Source organism: Harpia harpyja, chromosome 1, assembly GCF_026419915.1.
Source record: "Harpia harpyja isolate bHarHar1 chromosome 1, bHarHar1 primary haplotype, whole genome shotgun sequence".
NCBI classification, from domain to species: domain Eukaryota; kingdom Metazoa; phylum Chordata; class Aves; order Accipitriformes; family Accipitridae; genus Harpia; species Harpia harpyja.
Genome location: NC_068940.1, coordinates 45546142 through 45567640, shown reverse-complemented (window position 1 = coordinate 45567640; position 21499 = coordinate 45546142). Strand labels below are relative to the sequence as shown.

Below are 21499 nucleotides of genomic sequence, written 5' to 3'. Positions count from 1 at the left end.
GCGAGGCGGCAGCGAGGACGTGCCCGCCCCGGAGGAGCCCGGGAGCCCCAGCCCCTCCCCGCCCGCCCCCTCGGCCGGCTTCGGGCCGCGCTGCCCGGCGGGGCGGTGCCGGGGCGGCGCCGGAAGGCGGGTTTGGTTCCGGGCCGCGCGGCGCCACGGACTCGCTGTGGCGGCTGAAGCGGTTCGATGCCTTCCCCAAGACAAGACCCTGGAGGACTTTCGGGTCAAGACGTGCGGGGGCGCGCTGGGTGAGGGCGGCCGGGGGCCGGCGGGCGGGCCCGGGCCTCGCCGTGGGGCGGCGGCCGGCGGGGGGGCCTTGCGGGCCGGCGCTCGGCGGCGGCGGGCGGGCTGAGGCGGGACTGAGGCGAGGCGAGGCGCGCCCGGCGGGGCTGACGGCGGTTCTCGTCTCCCCGGCAGTGACGGTTGTCAGCGGGCTCATCGTGGTGCTGCTTTTCTTCTCGGAGCTGCAGTACTACCTCACCAAGGAGGTGAGTAGCGGCGGCGGCGGCGGCGGCGGGGGGCCGGCCCGGCCCGGCCCGGCCCGGCCCGTCCCCGCCTCGCGGTGCTGCTTCTGGCCGGGGCGGCCCTGCGGCCCGGGGCGGCCTGCCGTGCCTCCGCCCCCGCGCCGAGCCGCCGCCTCCTCCGCCGCCTGCTGCGGGCTGCCCACGCGGCAGCTTCACCCGCCGCAGATCTGCGTGGGGTTTTTTTCTTTCTCCGAGCTGGTGGCCTTGAGGCCGGGAGCGGGCTGCCCTCCCCCGAAAGCCGCTTGGCGCCAAGGGTGGCTTGTGGCTTCCTGTAACGCTGTGGCAGGAGAGCGTCTCAGAGTCTCTTCTCGCTGTCTCTGCCGCCTACAAGCAGGCAATACAAAGGAAAGCAAGCAAGCAAGCAAGCAAGCGCGAGAGCCCCCGTGCCCACCGCAGGTTCTAAGATTCCCAAGTTACTACCTTTCTTAAAAAAAAGCGTTAGAAACGGCAAGCGCTTGGCTACGGTGGGAGGCAGCAGCTCAGGTGTCTCTTGAATCCCACGTCTTAAAAATCAGCTGGTGAGCCAGAGCAGTCGAGGGAAAGAAAGAGGCCTTTTGATTGTCTTCCAAGTGAAAGAGGACTCTCTGTTTTTCCCTTGTGCCTAGGTTCATCCGGAACTGCGCGTTGACAAATCAAGGGGAGCTAAACCGAAGATCAGTCTCGATGTTATTCTTCCGCACGTGCCTTGTGCTTGTGAGTCAGCCTTCTGAACGTTGGGGATAATTTTCATACTTGCCGAGGGCCCGACAGGCTCGGTGTGCCCGGTGCTTCCGAGTGCTGCACTGCTGCTTGGGCCACGGACAGGGAGGAATTGGTGATCCCTGGTGGTTACGCAGCGATTCCAGGCAGGCCCGCTGAGCGCTTAAACCAGCGCTTCCAGGCAGGCTGTATTCTGTTTCGAGATGATACGTGAGGCTAAGGTATAAACCCGCTTACGTTTCTGTTTGGTGTGGTACTTTGTCAGAGAGCTCGGTCATACTGAAAAGGCTGGCACAGCGTTCGGTGTTCGCTTGGGACTCGAGATTTGACTGTACTGTTGCTGAAACACTTTAGAGTCTCCTTTGGAAGTTACTTGGCGAGGCGCAACTTTTCCGTGGTTTTTGTACTTCAGTTCTGACTGTAGCGCCAACGCCACGTGATAACCTTTCTCCCAAGTTTTTAAAATCGGAGTGAGCGTTAGTAGTCGGATTACCTTTTAACTAAATTCCAAACAAAGCTGCAGGGTGAAGTGAGGGAAAATTTTGCAAGTCTTCCTGCGTACCGCTGCGGTGCACGTTATCCGACTGTCCGCTAATCTTCCCTGCCTCTTGTTCTGTTGCGGTAATTCCTTTGGGTAGTGCGTTGGGCTCTAAAGGTAGTGAGTCTGACTTCCTTGTGACCACCCGAGATATTGTTGGTCTTTGCCTTCCTCACGTTTAAAAGGGCGCGGGAAGGCCAGAGAGTTTGGAAGCCCCTGCTGTTTTGTGCAGAGAAGCTGTCAGTCTTCTAAGGGAGCCTGTAGCATGTAGCCGGCAAGCGCATCACGGTGCTTCGATACCAGGCCGAGACCCCAGACCTTCTCAGTCTTCTTTGTGAAGAGGGGTCACGAGGAAATGTGGTGATGGTGAAGGGGGAAGGGTGAGGGGGTAGAGGTAGGAGGCAGCTTTCAACCAGTTTGAAGCTTAACTCCTGTACTCCTGGCAATGGTTATGGGCTTTGAGGGGTTTGGTTTTGGTTTCTTTTGCCTTAAGTGCATTACCTTTCAGGGTAACGCTTTCTGGGCAGCTGGAAACAGTCCTTCTGGTGCACCAAACCCGACCCCGTATTTGGAAGGGTCGTTCAGGGTGCTGCAACGTGCGTTTTATTCCCTGTACGTCACTCGTCCCCAGCCATACGCGCTCTTCCGCTTTGGCACGTTCTTATCGCCCTCGCTGAAAGAGTCTGTATTTTCACTGGCTGAATGCTTCCTCAGCCTGCCGCAGGCCATAACAAATGTGTGTTTATAGACCACTTTCCTTGCTCACTGATTTCAGAGTTGAGCATCGATGCCAGGAACGTAGCAGGAGAGCAGCAGCTGGATGTAGAGCACAATCTGTTTGAACAACGTTTGGATAAAGCTGGCAATCGTGTGACCCCGGAGGCCGAGAGCCACGGTAAGGTGCTATTCTGCCTTTCTTGGGTGGACGCTCTCGTTGTCTTTCCATCACCGTATGCCTGTTTTGAGATTCACGGGAACAAGTGACAGCTGAAGAGCATTTAAAGACCACAAGCTTTTGAAGAGTTTATAGCACGCAACTCTATTAAACTGGCAGATGGGGCGAGCTCCTGTTATACTGGCAACTTTTGCGAGGCAGATCTTTGCCTAGTCCCTCTGAAATTACGACGAGGACTCACGGATGCATTTCAGGAGTAAAGCTGCTGCATGAATGGTCTTTTACGACTAGGCATCAAGCAGCTGTTCTGGCAAAACTTGGCTTGGGTTGTGCCTTTAAATCGCGGTGGGCTGGCAAATGGGACGACCTGGTTAGAGGAAAGAGCCTCTCTCCAGGGAAGGCTCCAGTGACTCGACCCTTAAGCCCAAGCTTGCACCTTACTACATTTACTTTGTGTGTGTTAATGCCTACCTAGATAAATATATTTTAGTTGGTTTATCGGTTACGGGTTGTTGTAAGCGGTCCTTGGCTACGTAAACCTCTCCTTTACATTCGTTTCGTGTTGTGACTCATCGTTGCGCTTCGATACAAACCAGAAAGGGTTCTGGCAAAGTGTTGCAATGTAACAGTAATACTGTCCTGACTTTTCCTTTCCAAAACACGAGCTCCTTATTACTTTTTCGGGGAGATGGTGTAGTTCTACGTGTCGGCGTGAACTGAATTTGTTGATTTGTATCACTCGGATTGAACTTTTCTGTTCTTGAAGTTGCAAGGCTAAACTAAGCCAAGAGCTGAACGATTGGTAGGTACGGGAGTTTCTCCTGCTGCCACGGGAATGTGGTGATAGCGCTGTTACTGCTGTGTTCGCTTAGCAGCCTTTCTGTATTCAGAGGTTGTGGCGTTACAAATGTAATGCCCGGGGACAAAACCAGCTTTTCTGTATCTAATTCTCTGTTAACGCATGTAGGCCTCCTGCCTTACTTGTGTTGCCAGTCTCCATTGGCATTACTCCGTCGGAACCGGTTGCTCTGGCTCCTTGTGTAATCAATGGAGAGGAGGAGAAACTCGTAAGGAGCAAACGGTCTCGCCTGGAAGAGGCGTTTCAGAAGAGATCAGATGCATTGCAGGCAACAAGCAATTTCTTCCGCTGTCTGGAAAAAGCACGCGGCTAGTTTGGTTTCCATCACCCGTGTTGCAGGTTAGGTCAGAAGTATCCACCCGTCTTCATTAAACTCTGCGATTATCAGTTTCTATTAGTAACGCTGACCTTCAGTCAGTTACTTAAATGGCAGCTGTAGCAGTATTGACCTTAAATTTAGTAAAGCATACCCAAATTTTACGGAGTAGCATCTGGAGGCTTCTCCTAATCATAGTTACATTAAGATAGTTAATAGCTGGATGATTTCTATGGTAGGTTGCATTCTGTGCTTGGGATGTCGTCTTACTCCTTTCCATTGAATGACAAGACATGATTGAATTCTTTATTGGTGGTTCTTATCGTTTCCTTCCTTTTACCGTGGACAGAGTCTTCCAATTTCACGTATCGTATCTGCGTGCAAGTTGAGGACCGTGTCAGCGGCAAGAAACCCTGCGGTGTAGAGTTCTATGCACTGCAGTTTCTTTATAGTATCCGGACTGTGTGCATTCCCTCTGGATGCTGTCTCTGCGACAACTCAACAGGCAGCTACTGATTCCATTTAAAAAGCTGTTGCTGGTTGCTGTGTCTTGAAAGACTCCGTGTATCGTACAGGTGTTCTTGTTGAAGTGGCGGGAATCGTGGCTTTGACAAAGCGTCGCGATTATTTAGCTGTATTCTTCCTGACGCTGTCTTTGAGTGTAATTACGAGATTAAAAGCCGTACCGCTTTTTGAACAGTGAATTCTTAAGTGCGCTTTCAACTGCTTTGAATGTTGCGAGCTTTAGAAAGAAAGTCTCGCACGGTTGTTTACTAAAGGGGATATTTTCCTAAAAGCTCTTATTTGCTTGAGCGTCACTGCCATAAAGCATGTGATTAAAGAAATAAGGGTAATGACTGATTTTGATGCCCGTTTCATAGTTTCCAATTAAAATCTCTTTTTTCTGTGGCTAGTACGAAATACAGACGTGTTTAATGCTCGCTTCCGTCCGCCTGTTATACCCCCCAGTCTCAACAGACAGGGCCCTGATAACGTTTTATCCCCTCAGCAGTGTCTGACTATGTACCTTGTCCCCTTCCCCAGCGTTAGTGATCCAAGGAGCCACCTTTTCAAGGCTTATAGAGGGGAGTGCAGCCACGCCTGGATAGCGAGCCTTAGAGGGCTTTTGTAACGCAAGAGACTTGGTCCTGTCCTTCAGGGTTTGTGCGTTGAAACGGCCTGCTTTTAAGGGGGCCTCTTATTATAAGAGCCAATGGTTTTGTCCCTCTTCAGCCTTCTGCACGTAAGACCATGAATTCCCATGAGTTCGTGCCCCAGCCGTACTGCGGCTGCGCATTCAGCACACACATGGCACAGACGTTGTCAGAATCGTTAAGTCACGAAGAAGGTAGAAATTCCTTGGAGACTTCTAGTGAGCAGGGGTTAACGTGTGTGCCTTGTCAGCATTGTCATCCTGGAGGACTGGGTGCCAATTTTCCATTCGGGAGACTCTGGCTCTGATCTTGTTTCACAGCAATGTGTAACCGTGTTCCCTACACGTCTTGGGACAGGATTGTGCGTTGTGCACTGTTGCCTGCTGTTGCCTGCTATTTAAAATTTTGTTTGTGTAACAGGTCCTGTTACAATTGCCGCCATTTACTGTGCGACATTGTCTGAAGTAGACAATGTTTTAGCAAAGCCTTTAGGCAAGTAACATCTGATCAGCGCTCCAGCGAGGCTTACAGATAGCCAGTTCTTGGTATGGAGGGTGCGTTTGAGAAGACAAATGCCACTCTGCTTCTTGGTCTTACTTCGCACCTCAACAGGCTCTGCGCATACCGTTCCGGGTGGGCTTTGGGTGCAGGACGCGCAGCTTCCGACAGAATCGTTGCGTTCGTGTGTGGAACAGTTATTGCGCCCAGAACGGAACAAGAGTACAAGATAGCGTTTCTAGTCACGCCTCGTCGCTTTGCATCTTCTTTTGTCTTGGAGCTGGGGAAAGAAGAAGAAAAAGTGTTTGATCCAAGTTCTTTGGATGTGGGTCGCTGCGAGAGCTGTTACGGGGCAGAGTCGGAGGACGTGCGGTAACCTTTACACCTTTTTGTATCTTCTTAGCACTTGAATTAATACAGTTATGTTGCACGCGTGTTTTTTTCGAAAGTGTCTATGAAGGTCTGTGCAATGAAATCCTCCTGGGCCCGTGTTGAGAGAATGATGAGAACCGTTGTGGTTTTGGTCTGCCTTTGGAAGCTGTGCTCACGATTGTTAAGACCGTGCAGAGTTAGGTTGTCTAGTTTGTGCACGTGCCTTTTAAGGGCAGCGCAAATTGCACTACCTTTGCAGCAGCACAAAGGCTGTATCTCATCAAACGGCATCTTTTCTGGGGTTATTTGGTGTCCAGAGGGGAGCCGTGTAAATTATTTCACCGTTACGTGAGCCGTCTTGGAATGAAACCTGGTTATGGCTTTGCCTTCTCACTTCTGCTGCAGGCTTTGCATCCTTACGGGAGCGAAGACCAGGCATTTATCGCTCGCACGAACAACGGGTGTCATTTGGTGTTTCTCATTCCTCCTACCTGCAAAGAATTCTTCTGTAAGAATGGATCCGTGGTAGCCCATAGGTTCTGGACTGTCCCTCGCTCTTATTGTCTCTGTAGTGACTTGGTCTGTCCCATCTGTCAAGTTGCGTCCTTCCGCAGAGGTGTTTGCATCTTGAGGGATTCATGATTCCAGGCTTCAGCTTTTTCTTTGGTCCAGAAAAAAACACAGAAGCAAAGAAAGAAAACTCAGTCTCCATCAGTCGAGGACGCCGTTTCAGCGTGGAGGAGATCCAAATCCTCTGGCGGATCACCTGTACAGTATTCCTTCCACAGAGGGTGTTTGTGTGAGCTCACTCTTAACTTCTGTCCCAAAGTAGCGTCTGCCGGGGAATTAACCGTTTTCATCCCCACACTGAATACCGGAGGCTGAGATTCTTATTTCATCCTCAGCAGGCTTTCCTTTTTACGCTGGTAAACTCCTTTCGGAGTTTGGTTGTCTCGGTGCTGAAAGACGCAAGGTCTCACCCGTTTCTGTGCAGACGGACAAGCTGTTTTGCAGTTGTATCAAGCTCGTTTTGGAGACCGCAAACGTGACGTTTCCGTTTGTCACTGGGCTATAATCCGCCAGAGCTCAAGTCGTACCGGTTGCTGGGAATGCCTAAGGTTTGTCAAGCAGCCACCTGGAGGCTCTCCGTACCTTCCATAGCTTCTCCGTACCACAAAACCTGCTGTTGTAGAAGCCCCGCCAGGGATGTAGCATGTGGCAAAGTGGATCGAAACTGCTGTGTGAAGGATTCAGAGGCCCATCTCTGAGGAGGTGTAAGTCTATGACAGTTATTGGTTAGTCATGCAGAGCGTTGAATATACGTGAACGGTCTTCCGAAACAAACAAAAAAGGAGGTTACTTAACCTCCTTTGAGGTATGTCGTCCAAACATAGGTTCCTCCTGCCCCCCCATCCTTCCAGGTATTCGCCTCTGTTGGGATCTTGCAGCAGAAGGAACAAAACAGCCTCGTGGTACGCTGCCTTCTCTGTGCATCAGGTGTGACAAAAGCAGCACAGGACCGATTAAGAACAAAAACTTGTTACCCAGCTTTGAATGTTAACATGTTGTGAATGTAAACCTCGAGTGCACTTCTGGATAGCTTTGGTTGCTCCTAAAATGACCTTTCTGTTCCCTTAAGAACTGGGAAAGAGTCTAAATATAACCAGCATTGTTATCTGGCGTGCTGCTTTAGAGCTCACTTAACGTATATGGGCATGCCACTGTGTTTTTCCTTTTAGCGGTTAATGCCTGCATTTTTGTTTCTCTGTAGATGATTGCTTGTCCATATATTAGCCCTTTGGCTAGCTAGGGAGTCATTTTATATAGCCTAGAAAGCACACTGGCAAAGCTGTTGCTCTTCCCCTTTTTGGTACGAGTTTTAAGCGCTGCTCTGTCTGAATCTCTGTGTCTTTTCATTGTAAGGATCGGAATATTTCTCTCTTCTCTCCTGCTCTGCTCGTTTTTGCAGTGCACGCTGTTGAGAGTCAGTGTTGCTGTATCCTTCCCCCCCGCCCCGCCCCGCCCCCAACCCGTTTTACTACAGAGCTAACCAATTTCTGTTACTTGCTGTGCGCATAAATCTCCTTTGGGAGGAGCTGTTGATCTAGGCTGGGATCGGAGAAGATTTCCTGAAAGCTGAAAGGAGAGCCGTGCCAGGTCACTCTTCTGTGGTAAAGGAGGTCACCAGATGGAAAAGGTTGAGAATCTTTGTCTTAAACGATTTTAACATATCAGCGTTGGAGATAATGTGCTGGGGGATTATTAGTTGCTCTGTGCAGATAATGTAATTGAGGAGGACGTGGTGACGTGTTGGAGCGACTTCTGCCTCTTGAAGTCAGATGGGGTGATGATCTCACTTAATCTCATTTGTACAACAGGCTAGAGAATTTCTCCTGGGAATTCGTGCACCAAGCCTGCTAATCTCGGAATGCTCAGTAGGAGTTTTTCCGAGGGTTCGTTAAGCCATTGGATTTTTTAAAGGTAATCATAGAATCATAGAATAGTTTGGGTTGGAAGAGACCTTTAAAGGTCGTGTAGTCCACCCGGCCCGCCCCCTTCCCCGCAGTGAGCGGGGGGACATCTTCAAGTAGATCAGGTTGCTCAGAGCCCTGTCCAACGTAACCTTGAATGTTTCCGGGGATGGGGTGTCTACCACCTCTCTGGGCAACCTGTTCCAGGGTTTCACCACCATCATCGTAAAAAGTTTCTTCCTTATATCTGGTCTGAATCTACCCTCTTTTAGTTTAAAACCATTACACCGTGTCCTGTCACAACAGGCCCTGCTAAAACGTTTGTCCCCGTCTTTCTTATAAGCCCCCTTTAAGTACTGGAAGGCCGTGATAAGGTCTCCCCAGAGCCTTCTCTTCTCGAGGCTGAACAACCCCAACTCTCTCGGCCTTTCCTCACAGCAGAGGTGTTCCATCCCTCTGATCGTTTTTGTGGCCCTCCTCTGGACCCACTCCCGCAGGTCCATGTCTGTCTTGTACTGAGGACCCCAGAGCTGGACGCAGTACTGCAGGTGGGCTCTCCCCAGAGCGGAGTAGAGGGGCAGAATCACCTCCCTCGACCTGCTGGCCATGCTTCGTTTGATACAGCCTGGGCGTACGGTTGGCTTTCTGGGCTGTGAGTGCACACTGCTGGCTTTTCATCCACCGGTACCCCCCAAGCCCTTCTCCGCAGGGCTGGTCTCAATCCCTTCATCCTGCAGCCTGTATTGGTAGCGGGGGTTGCCCCGACCCAGGTGCAGGACCTTGCACTTGGCCTTGTTGAACCTCATGAGGTTCACATGGGCCGACTTCTCAAGTGTGTCCAGGTCCCTCTGGATGGCATCCCATCCCTCAGGCGTGTCAACTGCACCGCTCAGCTTGGCGTCATCTGCAAACTTGCTGAGGGTGCACTCGATCCCACTGTCGGTGTCATTGATGAAGATATTAAACGGTATTGGTGCCAGTACGGACCCCTGAGGGACACCGCTTGTCACCGATCTCCATCTGGACATTGAGCTGTTGACCACTACCCTCTGGATGAGACCGTCCAACCAATTGCTCGTCCATCAAACAGTTCACCCATCAAATCCGTATCTCTCCCAATTTAGAGAGAAGGACGTTGTGGGGGACCGTGTCAAAGGCCTTACGGAAGTCCAGATAGACGACATTTGTAGCTCTTCCCTCGTCCACTGGCGTAGTCGTTCCATCACAGAAGGCCACTAGGTTGGCCAGGCAGGACTTGCCCTTGGTGAAGCCGTGCTGGCTGCCTCGAATCACCTCCCTGTCCAACATGTGCCTTAGCATAGCTTCTAGGAGGATCTGTTCCATGACCTTCCCAGGCACAGAGGTGAGGCTGACCAGTTGGTAGTTCTCAGGGTCCTCCTTTCTACCTTTTTTAAAAATGGGTGTCATGCTTCCCTTTTTCCAGTCACCAGGGACTTCACCCGACTGCCGTGCCTTCCCAGATATCACGGAGAGCGGCTTGGCAACTCCATCAGCCAGTTCCCTCAGGACTCTGGGATGCATCTCGTCAGGTCCCATGGACGTATGTATGTTCAGGTTCCTCAGGTGGTCACGAACCTGATCTTCTCTTACAGTGGGAGGGCCTTTGCTGCCCTAGTCTCCGTCTTGCGGTCCACCCCCTGGAGAGGTGTGGGAAGAGAGGCTGCCAGTGAAGACTGAGGCAAAGAAGTTGTGGAGTACCTCAGCCTTCTCCTTGTCCCTTGTAACCAGTTTGCCAGTCTTGCTCATCAGGGGGGTACGCTTTCTTTGACCTTCCTTTTCGGGCTGACATACCTGTAGAAGCCCTTCTTGTTATTCTTTGCGTCCCTTGCCAAGTTCAGTTCCAGCCACGCCTTGGCCTTCCTGGCCCCATCCATCCCTACACAACTGGGCAGCGTCCCTATACTTGCCCAGGATACCTGTCCCTGCTTCCACTGCCGGTGCGTTTCCTTCTTGCCCTTCGGTTTGACCAGCAGGTCTCGACTCATCCATGCAGGTCTCCTGCCTTCCTTTCCTGATTTCTTCCACCTGGGGATCGAGAGCTCTTGCGCTTTACGGAAAGCGTCCTTAAAGATCGGCCAGCTCTGTTCTGCTCCCTTGACCCTGAGGGCAGTTTCCCAGAGGGTCCTATAGACTAACTCCTTGAAGAGCTGGAAGTTTGCTTTCCTAAAATTCAGGGTCCTGACTTTACTCTTCGCCTGACCCGTATCCCTCAGGACTGCGAACTCCACCAGTGCATGACCACCGCAGCCCAGGCTGGCTCCAGTCTTGATGTCACCGATTAGCTCGCTTGCGTCGGTGACCGACAGGTCCAGTATCACATCTCCTCTGGTCGGGCTGTCTGTTACCTGGCTTAAGAAGTTACCCTCAGTGCGCTCCGGGAGTCTCCTGGATTGCCTACAGCTCGCCGTGCTACTTTTCCTGCAGATGTCGAGGTGGTTGAAGTCCCCCAGCAGGACAAGAGCCTGCGAGCACGATGCCTTCTGTAGCGGGAGTAAGAAGGCTTCGTCAGTAGGCTCCCCTTGATTGGGTGGCCTGCAGTAGACACCAACCACGAGGTTGCCTTTGTTGCCTCGGTCTCTAATTCTTACCCTAATCATGGTGATTACAGGTTGAGATGTGATGTTTTGAGTCGGTAACGTCTGGTAGAGGGCTCAGGCTCTCGGCTTTGCTCACTCCCTCTCCTCGCTGCAACATTTTCTGTGTTGCTCCCTGCCTCAGTCCCCTTTTCACGATGCATCCTAATGCCGCTCCTCATCTTCCTGCCGCTGCGCTCCTGCTGTAAGATATTTTTCCTCCAGAAAATTCATCCCCAGTTTGAGAATTGGTGTCCTAGCTCACCCTGGAGCAACGTGTTTGGGTAGCTGTGTCTTGGGTTTCTTGCAGCCTTCATGTGTTGATTGAGAGAGTCCTGAGTGGCAGTAAGTGCTGTTTTGCAGGTAAAGGACTGAATTTTGGAGTCCAGGGAGGCTCTGTGGTTGTTCAGGTGAGAAATGCAAGATGGGGCGGAGTCTTCAGATAGACAGCAGTTCTTAAAACGGCGTTACTAAAACGGTGAAGAAAACTAGGTTATATAAAACCAGACAGACTTCTTGACAAACTTAAGAAGTTTTACAGGTCTCTTGATTTTACCTAGCTCGGCACTTAGCTGCAGTTACGGAAAGGAAGGAATGTGTTCATGTTTCTTCAGAAATACCAGTCTCTGGTCCTAGCTGACAGTGTCTTAAGCTCTTCTGTTCTGTTTCTTCTCTAAGCAGGCTAAATAGCCTGTTGTTTTATGTTAAGCAAACTATGGCTAGCTACACGTTTATGTGCGACCTAGGGTACATACGCACGTGCTTGGCATCATCCTCAGTGATCAGAGATAAACCGACCTGCGGTCTGGTGGAACGCTGTTTTAGAAAGTGAACATGTAAATCGTGCGTTTTGGCAGAGTTGCAACTCATTTATTGGAGAAGAGTTTTATAAAAACTAATTAATTGGCGTTTTATCTGTGGAAGGCGTGGCGGAGCACTGTGGGGAATTTTTGTTTTGGATAGCCGTAACTGTTAAAGTGGGTCACGCGCGATGTAAACCTAGTGTAACAGGTTAGGTAATGGCTGGTCTTTGTCACGTGCTGCCCTTGCATTTCTCTGGTACTGCGCTATTACTGTAAGATTTGTCAGCCTTACTAGTACTCAGCTCCCACTTCAGAGGCTAACGAATGTGAGACTACCCAAGCGTTAAAGCTGACGTGACTAACCTTACTCTGGAGCGGCTCTGGCTGGAAGAACAGCCTCACATAAAGCAATACTTACATTTTGGCCTGTTAGGTTCTCTGACGTGGCTCATGACCGAAAGGAGGGTGGAACAGGAAGGAGCCATCAACAGAAAGATGGGGGGACAAAGACTGTTTTATTCCTTTGGCAGTAGGTCCAGTTTAAATGCAGATCCACCAGAGCTGGGATCTCTGTAGCGCTTTGTTATTAACTGAAGGTTAGCCTGCTGGTGTCTGTACAAAAGGCAGCGGGACTTGACACTTCACTGACAGCCAAGCCACTTAACTCTTGCCTTAAGCGCAAAAAATACCGCGGCATGAAGCAGGGTGTTGCTGGTAACCGTTAAGAGAGATGGCGTCGCATAATCCCAAGGCCACTTCTCCCTTCTTTCCTTTCCCTGCCCACCGTTTCACATCTATTTCCAAATGTTTAGTGGGAGTTTCTTTTTTAAAGCCAAATGAGTTCTTTGATCCAGTTGCCAGCCCAGGCACACAAACCACTGTGCTAGTGGCAGTGATAGGTCTGCACACTTGTCAGAGACAGCCACAGGAATATCTGAAGCCAGTGCAGCTCTGAGCTCTTTGTAATGCAGAACCATTGCGTTAACTGCAGTGACTGCAGCCTTAGTTTCTGAGCATTGAACGTTTTAACTGTGAAATGCAAGGGCCTCTCCCTACATCAGAGGCGTTTGGAGGAGTATAGCTTAGGCTTAGCATTTCCTTTTCTGACTGTACGTTCTCTGTTTTGCATGTATATCTCTTTGGGTTTATAAGGGGTTTATAGGGATACAAGTAAAGCTTCTGGTGTTTTATTGAAAGCTGTTAATGGAGAAAAAAAAAAAAAAGAGTTCACAGCACACTCATGTTAAAGAAATGTTTTAAAGGAGAGGCTCGTTCCAATCAGTTGTTCAGCTTTGCAGCTTGTCTTGTGCTAGGCCATATATCAGAAACCCTTCAGGGGAGCAGCATTCCTAATCTTGGTTAATAGCAGCCCTTGGCGATCTGAGTCCATCGGCTCCTCAAATAACAGCCCACGATTTTTGAAGTGTGTTTTTCTTTGCTGAGGTGAAAGAAGGGCGAGGTCTGGCTCCCTGAGCATGTGAATTTACCTGTTAAAATGCGCCACAGCCTCTGGCTCCTTTAAGATGACTGTGTGCCTTTGGGTAAACCTGGTAGGAGCGATACTGAAATTGAGTTGCAAGCTGTATTTTCATCCTGAGACTGATGCTTCTGGCACTGCATAAAGTCATGTAAGTAGCCAACCGAAAGATATCCCGTTGCCCGTATCTTTGCCAGATCCCTCCTGGGGGCACGTGGTGCTGCCGGCGTTGTCATATTGCTGCGTGCAGGAAGGGCAGAGAGGGGGCAGGCCAAATTCCCCAAATCCTAGCACTGGTGAGAGCTCGCCTTGGCCCCACCAGTGGTTTGCAAATACCCTGCTCAGGCCGTCCCCGCAAAGTCTTTTCCTGTCCCTGTGGGTACTCCGGGCAGCCAGTAACAGGGCTGATAGGCAGAGCGCTGAGAGTTGCTAAGATGAGGATGGTTTCTTGAGGGCACTTGGACGTGATATTAAGGCACGTGCTCTGCTCAGTGGTTAGTTTAGATCTGCTGTGCCTCTGGGTTTTACAGTAGTTAGAGGAGTTATGCGTGTCAGGTGGCGACTGAGATAACAGTGAAGTTTTCCTGGCTTGCCCCTGGGATCTTGTTTTTGCCCTAGATTAAGCATACATTCAGGTGAGGACTGAAATACCTGATCTGAAGTAACCCCAAGTTAAAGTTACTTTCCTTCACTGTAGCAGTGGCTAGTCTAAGTCAGGAGGGGAGTTTTATCTATCACATGCCCTACTGGAAGCAAGAGAGAAACGCAGGTGATTTTCTTGCCATTTTAGATCGCAATGGAAATGAGAGGAGCTCCCTTATAAGCTAGCATAAGGTAAATAGATAGGCTCGTTATTGCAGTCTGAACTACGTTGTTAAACTACGTTTCAATTACAGTTGACAATCTGCAGAGCTTTGGGCTTGACAATGTAAGTGTTCCCAAGACGGTGTTCTGGTTCTCTTGGTCTGTTTTCCTTCTGGATTTCCCTCCCTTTGCCACGTTGAGATCCTAGTGTACTGATCCCGGCCGGATTTGGCTTTATGGCTCTGGGCGGGCAGAACCTGGGACCTGCTTTCACACAAGGCTCCGAAGTATGTTCTGGGACATCTGCGTGTTGCTTGGCAAGGCTGTTCCCCTCTTCCAGAGAGCGCCTTGCTCCTTAATCTGTGCTTCCTGGTTTTCTAGGGTTGGCATTTTCACAACTGCTTCTGGATCTGTTGGAGTTTGCCTTGTGCTGGGAGGAAAGCAGATGATACCTGTACCTGTGCCACCGAGGTGCTGACAGCATGGTTCTATGGCAGGGAGAGGAGCGGGCGGGAGAGCCTGCTCTGTAGATGAGAGGGAGAGGCAGCGGGATCTGGGGATTTCCAGCAGGAGAAGGAGAAATCCCACATCTTGGAATCTCCCATGAATAAAAAAGAAGAGCAAGGGCTTTGGAGTTTACTGTTAGGAGGCGCAGAGTAAGGGAGGACCTGTCTCTGTCCCAGAGCCACACTCAGAAACATATACAAGTAATTAACTTTAGGCCCCTTACCTTGCCCCGTGGATGCTGTGCAGTTGTTTGAGTTATTAGCATTTCTGTTTCAGATCAATATGACGCACTATATCGAGCATCTCTCGTTTGGGAGGGATTATCCAGGCATTGTGAACCCTCTGGACGGGACGGATGTCGCTGCGCAGCAAGGTAAAAGCCTGCTGAGAGAAGTCTCTTTTTAAGTGTCCCTATTAGTAGGTGTTAGAAGAGAACAGGAGCAAAGTTCCCAGTCTTCCACGAGAACCCTGACAGCGTTGCGTAAAACATGGACTCCTCCACGTTGTGCTCTTTCTGGAACAGCTGCCTCCATTCACGTGGAACAAATGTGCCAATGTGTTTTGATTCTGTGACCTTTCTGAAAGATCTGTCTTTTCAGTGTTCGTGGAGGCACGACAGCAGGTACAGCACATCGTTATTAAGCGCCTGCATCAGGTGTAGTTCAGGGGGAGCCCTGTCTAGCTAGTGTGCACAGTAGGAGGTAACCAGAAGATGCAGGAGAGAGAAAAAATAGTTGGTGGAGAGTCATGTCGTGGTGTCTGCCTGACGTTGGTCTACCCAACAGTAGCAGCTGAACAGCTGCAGTGAAGTTGAAATAGTGCTGATCTTTCCTAGATAGCTCCAGTTTGCTGGCTTGAGAAGGAAGGGCAATTCTGTCCTCATGCTGCTGCTGCTCAAACTCTAATCTTGGTTTATTCACGCAAGCCTGCTTGTGTGCATTTTCCGTGAAAGATCCTGACCGCACCTCTTTATATGCCACTGCAGAGATTAGTCATTTTTTTAGATCCGCTGAAGTCTGCAAAGTGTTAAAGAATTCTCAGTCATGGGTTTCTCTAGGTTTGCTCTATTAACAACTCAGAGTTGGGCCACCGCCACAGTGAATGGCAACCCTCCAAAAGTTTCTCAGTCTTATATACCTTTTTACCACCCATTATCCCAGTCCAAAATCTGTGTAAGTTTCCAGTCGAATCTCGGTTCCCAGGTCTTATCGTTCATCAAAGCCCTTTAATTAGTTCTTGCCTCAGCGCTCTCGTCTTGGCTGGTCCCAGTTCTCATCTTTGAGATTTCAAGGTCCGCCTCGGGGCAGTCGTCTCCTGTTCAGTTTGCCTTCAAGTCCCATCTCTGCACAACTCTGAGAAACCCTCAAGTTGCTCCATTAACTATTACACATCTATCTCTACAAGCTCTGCCTGTTTTGCCAGCAAAGCACCTGCTTCTTGCTGATTTTTCGTCTTTTGTTCAACCTGTCTCTACGGATTAGCTTGACTAGGTTTTAAACCAATCCTTGGCTGGGGCTATACAGGGGGGCAGGCTGGAAACACTGTTCGTGGCCTGTTGAGCAGCTCTGTTGCATCTCCTATTTTCCAGGTAACTCATTCTATTATTAAATCTGTTGACTTATTCTACGCAGAGTTTGTGCTAATAAAGCTTGGAGAGAGAAGTCGTTTGCTTTGAGGTGGTGGTAGGATTGTTGATCCTACCTGAATCCGTTCTTTTAAATTTTTCCACCATCGATTTTAATTCTTGGACCCAAATCAAAGGATGGTGCTTAAAATCAAATACAGAAAAATGAAGAGGCGTGATAATGCTCGATACGATCGTGATGCCCTAGTTTTTCTGAGAGGGGGCCTGTAGCTGGCTGGTAAGATTCTCTCTGTAGGCTGCAGCTTTCCATCCTGGGCCTCGGAGAAGCAGTTGGCACATTCTTGAGGAATTAGGACTGAAGACGTGCCCTGGAAAAGAAGTGGGAGAAGCAGATTGCAGGTCAGATTTACGTTTACTGCAGACCAGCTAAAGATCTTATATATGAGAATGACTATATATGAGAATGAGAATGAATAATCTTCTCCTGTTAGGGAATTTCATAGAAAACAGGTTTTCAAAGCGACTCCTGCCTTTCGTTATCCTTAAGAGAACTGACGGAACAGGCTGGTCTGAGGCAGCAGGAGGAGTTCTCCTTTTTTTTTTTTTTTTTTTTTTTTTTCTTCTCCTCACTGATCCAGGTCTTCCTTTTCATCTCCTGATACTACAAAACCCATGCTTCTACAGGAATAAACTGCGGTGTTAATTGACGTTGATAGAGGATTCTCATTTAGAGTTGAGTATGTTTTCTTAGGGCTATGCTGTTAAATATAAAGGTTTTCATGTGCTAGAGTAAGAATTTTCAAGAAGTTGTACTGGTGAGACTATAGCAAGATAACTGGTTTGTTAGAAAGTTTTCCATTTAGTCAAGGCCAAAATGCCAGTAGTTTTGGTTTTGGTTTTGGTTGGAACAGGAACGAGATTCACTTTGGCAAAAGGAAAACTCGTGTCAGGCGTTAACTTTACTGTCCTTGAAAACCTCCAGGAGCTGTTGTGCAGAAAGATGTTCCCTGACAAGTTGAACAAAACCAGCTTGTGTTTACCGAACGTGTCGGTTAAGCTTCGCAGCTCTTCACCGGTTATTAATTGTGTCTCTCTGTCTTTGCTTATAGCTTCCACGATGTTTCAGCGTTTTGTCAAAGCGGTCCCCAGGGTGTATATGAAAGTAGATGGTGAAGTAAGTACCTTTTTTCCCTATTGCTTTGGCAAGTGAAAGCCTTCAGACTTTCTCCTCATATTCTGACGCTGACCATATCTGGCCTCTGGTGGAAGCGACACAATCTGTTTGACTTTCTTCAGATCACCACCCCAGCAAGAATAACAATTTCTATGGTGTAATGTTACCTGTAATGTTACAGCAGCGACGAAGCAGATTTCCGCGTCTTCCATCCCACCTAGATCAAAGTGACCACGCCACTTTGATCATGTTCCCCCACGAATCCCTCATAGTGCATGCTCAGGAGAAGTCAAAGCAGCAGGGAGATCCTAAAAATGTTCTTTGGAGAATAACCCAAGATCAGCTTGTCTCCGATTTAAAAACTCCTTTAGCCTCCAAAAGAGCGTGGTCGGATTTCCAGCCCTGCTTTCAGAATATGCCCTTCTTTTGGGACAGGTAGGAGAAATAAATTACCAAGGAGATACCAGGGTGAGACGAAGATCCTGCGAACACAGACAAACTTATGCTCTCCTCTGAAGCCAGCCTGAGGGAGCAGAAAGAACTGTGATTTCTTTCATTGGTTTGGAAGCGTTCACGTGGGTTGCCATCATCATTCTGTAGGGGATCTCCAGAGAACCTCTTTTTAAAAACCAAACCAAACCAAACCAAACCTGGCAGTTATCATTATTTGGGCCCCCGTAGTCTTAGGGCAGCAGAATGATGTAAGCTGTTACATTTCTTTTGCAAAGAAAACACCAGTAGAGGCAGCAGCTTGACTGTTGTGCAGACTTCACCGCCAGTGCTACCCAGCGTACTTACCTAAGCCTAAGTGAGGAAGAGACGGGTGCCACGTGCCCCAGCAGCTCTGTGAACATTCACGTACAAGACGGCTTAGCTCCCTAGCTGTCTCCCAGGTTTTGGTGCTGTATCTTCTACGCTGCATGGGTGGTCCGTGCCCAGCTTCCCTTTAACACCAAACCAGTTTCCTCTGAGGTGAAACCCAAGTGTGTTTCTGGGGCTCGTTCAGCGCAAGGACTGATCTACCTGTGGATGAAACTACGCCACATTTTGACTCCCTTGTCCTACGCAGTTTTATAACGCTGTGCAAACCCCACAGCACTGGGAACCCTTACCACCTCAGGCTCTTCACCCAAACGCATCCCGCTCTCGGGCAGGTACCACATATCCTTGCAATCGGAACAACATACTACTGCACATCCACGCAGCCTTCATGTTTGCTTTCGGCGCTCTGAAATGTGAATCACTGGCAGATTATTAGTTATGTCGGAGGCTGCGTAGGAGCCACAAATCTGAGGAGCCACACGGCCACGGTAGGTACAATGCAGACCTTCAAGCGAAGCTATCCTAGAGCAGCGTGGGCAGAGCGGTCTGAGAGAAGCCATTGAAAGGTAGGCATAGTTTGTATTTCTTCACCTGCCCTAAAGATTGAAACTGTTTGCGAGACTTGGTTCTCATGTGATAAATCCTTATGTGGACCACTCTTTCTTCAGTCCCCTGCCTAGAAAGGACAAAAAGACCCGTCTGTTCTTTCCTGGAAGTTGGGTGGAAGTTACTTGCTATGAGGTGATATTGGGAGAACCTTCAGACCATGTTTGAAGCTCATTCTGCTTGGGTTCAGGATGCCTCTGCAGTTTTTGTGGATGATTGAAATTCCTGAAGTACAAAGGATAGTTAGTCGGAGCCCTGTTCTTAGGGCCACCTCCCAGTATCCCATGGCTTCTGTTTCTCTTGATGCGATCTCACACGCTACTGTAGAGCTGCTGTTCAGTTTTCAAAGGACTTCTCCTGTCAAAAGAGTTGCTTTTTATTAGTCACCGGGAGGGGAATCCATGCAGACCGTGATGCTCAGACTTAGGGTAATTATGGATCCAAGTGTGCTGCCAGATGGATGCCAGGGGCTGTGTTATGCATTCAGTACTTGGAACCCCGAAATGTGGAATTTGGTGAAGAAACTGGATAGTATCTTTCTCAGCTTGGATCGTAATTTGTGTCAGATAGCTTATTAGGGATAATAACGTCATTTTAGGGATAATGTCAATAGGGGAACATAATGTCATTTTACAGAAACCCAATTGATTTGCTCTAAGAATAGGACTGGTATGGGCAACGGGTAGAAGAATGGCAGGGTGCAGGAGAATGCTGCAGGGTGATCTTCGTTTATATAAAGATGGGCAATCTGTGTCCTTCTGCAGCCCTGGCACTCTCCTGCCTTTATGTATTACTTCCGTTTTTCTCACTCTTGCATATATATATGGCTTTCTCCTACCGGTGCTGTCTCCGGAAGCATGCTTGGGTGGACTACATTTTGGTGGAAGATGACGTGGACTTGGGGTTGAGGTCGAGAGGAACAGCTTGTGCCGTTACTTGCCAGCAGAGACCAAAACAGTCCAGCCTGGGGACTGATGCATCACTCATTCTTTGGGCTAGCTGGGGCTTTAACTGATAGCCTGTAGGAAAAATAGACTCGATCCTGATGGTGCTTTTTTTATGACCCTTTGTAAGCACTGTCAGTGCTTACACAAGTGAGTGGGCAGGGCTACACTGCTACGGTTCACTGAACTCATGTTTTAGTAGCCTTTCCTGTTCCTCGCTAACGAAACGACGTTTGCTGTGTTTGTTTCCTGCTAGGTGGTAGGGACTAAGCCGTTTTCAGTTACACGACATGAGAAGATAGCCAACGGGCTACTGGGAGACCAGGGTCTGCCTGGTGTATTTGTGCTATATGAACTTTTGCCCATGGTGGTGAAGCTGACAGAGAAACACAGGTAAGAGACATTTCAATCTACGTCATCACCCTCCATTGATTTTTGCCATTTTGCATAGCTTAAGGCTCCATCCTCGCTTAGACGCGACAGTGCAAATGCCTGAAAGCCATCCGAGCCCCTTCCCAGTCGGTGGAGAGGAAGAGGCACTCCCGGATGCCCTTCTTCTCCGTGTGAACATCTGAAAGGGATTGGGGCTTTTCTGCTACTACCTGAAGCATATTAATTCAACAAGCCATTTGAGGACGATTCTTTGAGCAGAGCACCTCCATTTTCCTGCTGAACTGCTGGAGTAGGTCCACAGTGCAGGCAGACACAACAGTCACAGGGGGAAGGGGCTTCAATCCGTTATCTGTAGCAACAGAACTTCAGGCGCCGAGGCTTCCTGGTGAAAACACCCTTAAGGTGTAACTTGATGGCTTCAGCGGTATGCTCGGCTCACTTGCCAGAGCTGAGCACCGTGTACTTTACTCGCGTAAATCTTACAGGCATTTTGCCCTGAACACCTGCGAAGATTCACCTCCTCAGGGAGACCAGGGCGTACCAGAGCCATAAAAGCACGTGGAAGAGGAGTCTGGCGACTGCTGCTACTGCCAGTACCGCCGTCAAGGGATGCAGTAGGGTTCAGGAGCTGGGATGTACATTCTTACACTGATAAAACAAGCGTCCACACTGTGCTTAGGTCTCCGACTCGGTCCGATACTGGGATCGTGATTAGCACGGCATAGCAATAGGAGACTAACGGTTGCCTGAAGGCTGTAAGCTCTGGCGCTGCCTCAGATCCCCGGAGGCGAGGCAAGAGGAGTAACAGTACCTCCACTCGCCGAAGCAGCGGGTTTGCTAGATGTTTGACTACACCAAGGGGTGGAGTGTGACTGTTCACTCAACTCCTGCTCAGATTTTGGCTAGCCCAGCTCACGCTAAGGCCTGATGTATGCTGGGAGCAGCGCCTTTGGGTTGAAGGGAGAGCACCAGGTAGGCAGCACAGGTGGCCAGAAAGAGCTAAAGGGCCATGATGCAGCCATTAGCACCTGCAGCTGGCTGTCTCCTGCAGCCAGCATCTTTGCCTGGCAGTATTGTCAGAATCTGCTGACTTTTGGAAATGGTATAGACCAGACTTCCAAGCTGGAAGGTATAAAACATCAGCTTAGCCAAAAAGCCTTTGAAGGAGATTCAACAGCAGCTGGACTGCTGAGGCTTTTGTGCTTCACAGTGTGATACAGGGGACGCCCGCACGGTGACGCAGGAGGAAGGATGAGCACTCCCACTAGGGAAAAACAAAGTCTTTTTTTGGTGGGTTTTTTGTCTTTTTTTTTTGTCGTGCCCCCCCCCCCCCCCCCCAATCCCGCGACTTTAAGTGTTACGGGTTGTAAGTTATGAAACGTCATGGCTTGAGTAGTGCCTCAGTGAATTCACATAAGAGAGTAGTCCGGGCAAAGGGGACCGAGCCCTGTTTGTCGTGTGTGT

At 49.5% G+C, this 21499-nt stretch overlaps 1 protein-coding gene across 2 annotated transcripts; it reads left to right on the top strand.

The window, feature by feature from the left end:
* Window positions 1-113: 113 nt before the first annotated feature.
* On the top strand, window positions 114-21339 carry LOC128143501 (endoplasmic reticulum-Golgi intermediate compartment protein 3-like). Of its 2 annotated transcripts, XM_052790795.1 has the most exons (7): window positions 114-248; window positions 1130-1217; window positions 2537-2656; window positions 14788-14884; window positions 17206-17270; window positions 19899-20035; window positions 20521-21339. In XM_052790795.1, exons 4-7 carry the CDS (start codon window positions 14794-14796, stop codon window positions 20585-20587), a joined length of 360 nt encoding a protein of 119 aa, XP_052646755.1. In that variant the 5' UTR covers window positions 114-248; window positions 1130-1217; window positions 2537-2656; window positions 14788-14793; the 3' UTR covers window positions 20588-21339. The 2 variants fall into 2 exon arrangements, 1 of the variants encoding a protein (XP_052646755.1); XR_008235772.1 differs by lacking the exons at window positions 14788-14884; window positions 17206-17270; window positions 20521-21339 and having other exon boundaries at window positions 19899-19986.
* The last annotated feature ends 160 nt before the right edge of the window (window positions 21340-21499 follow it).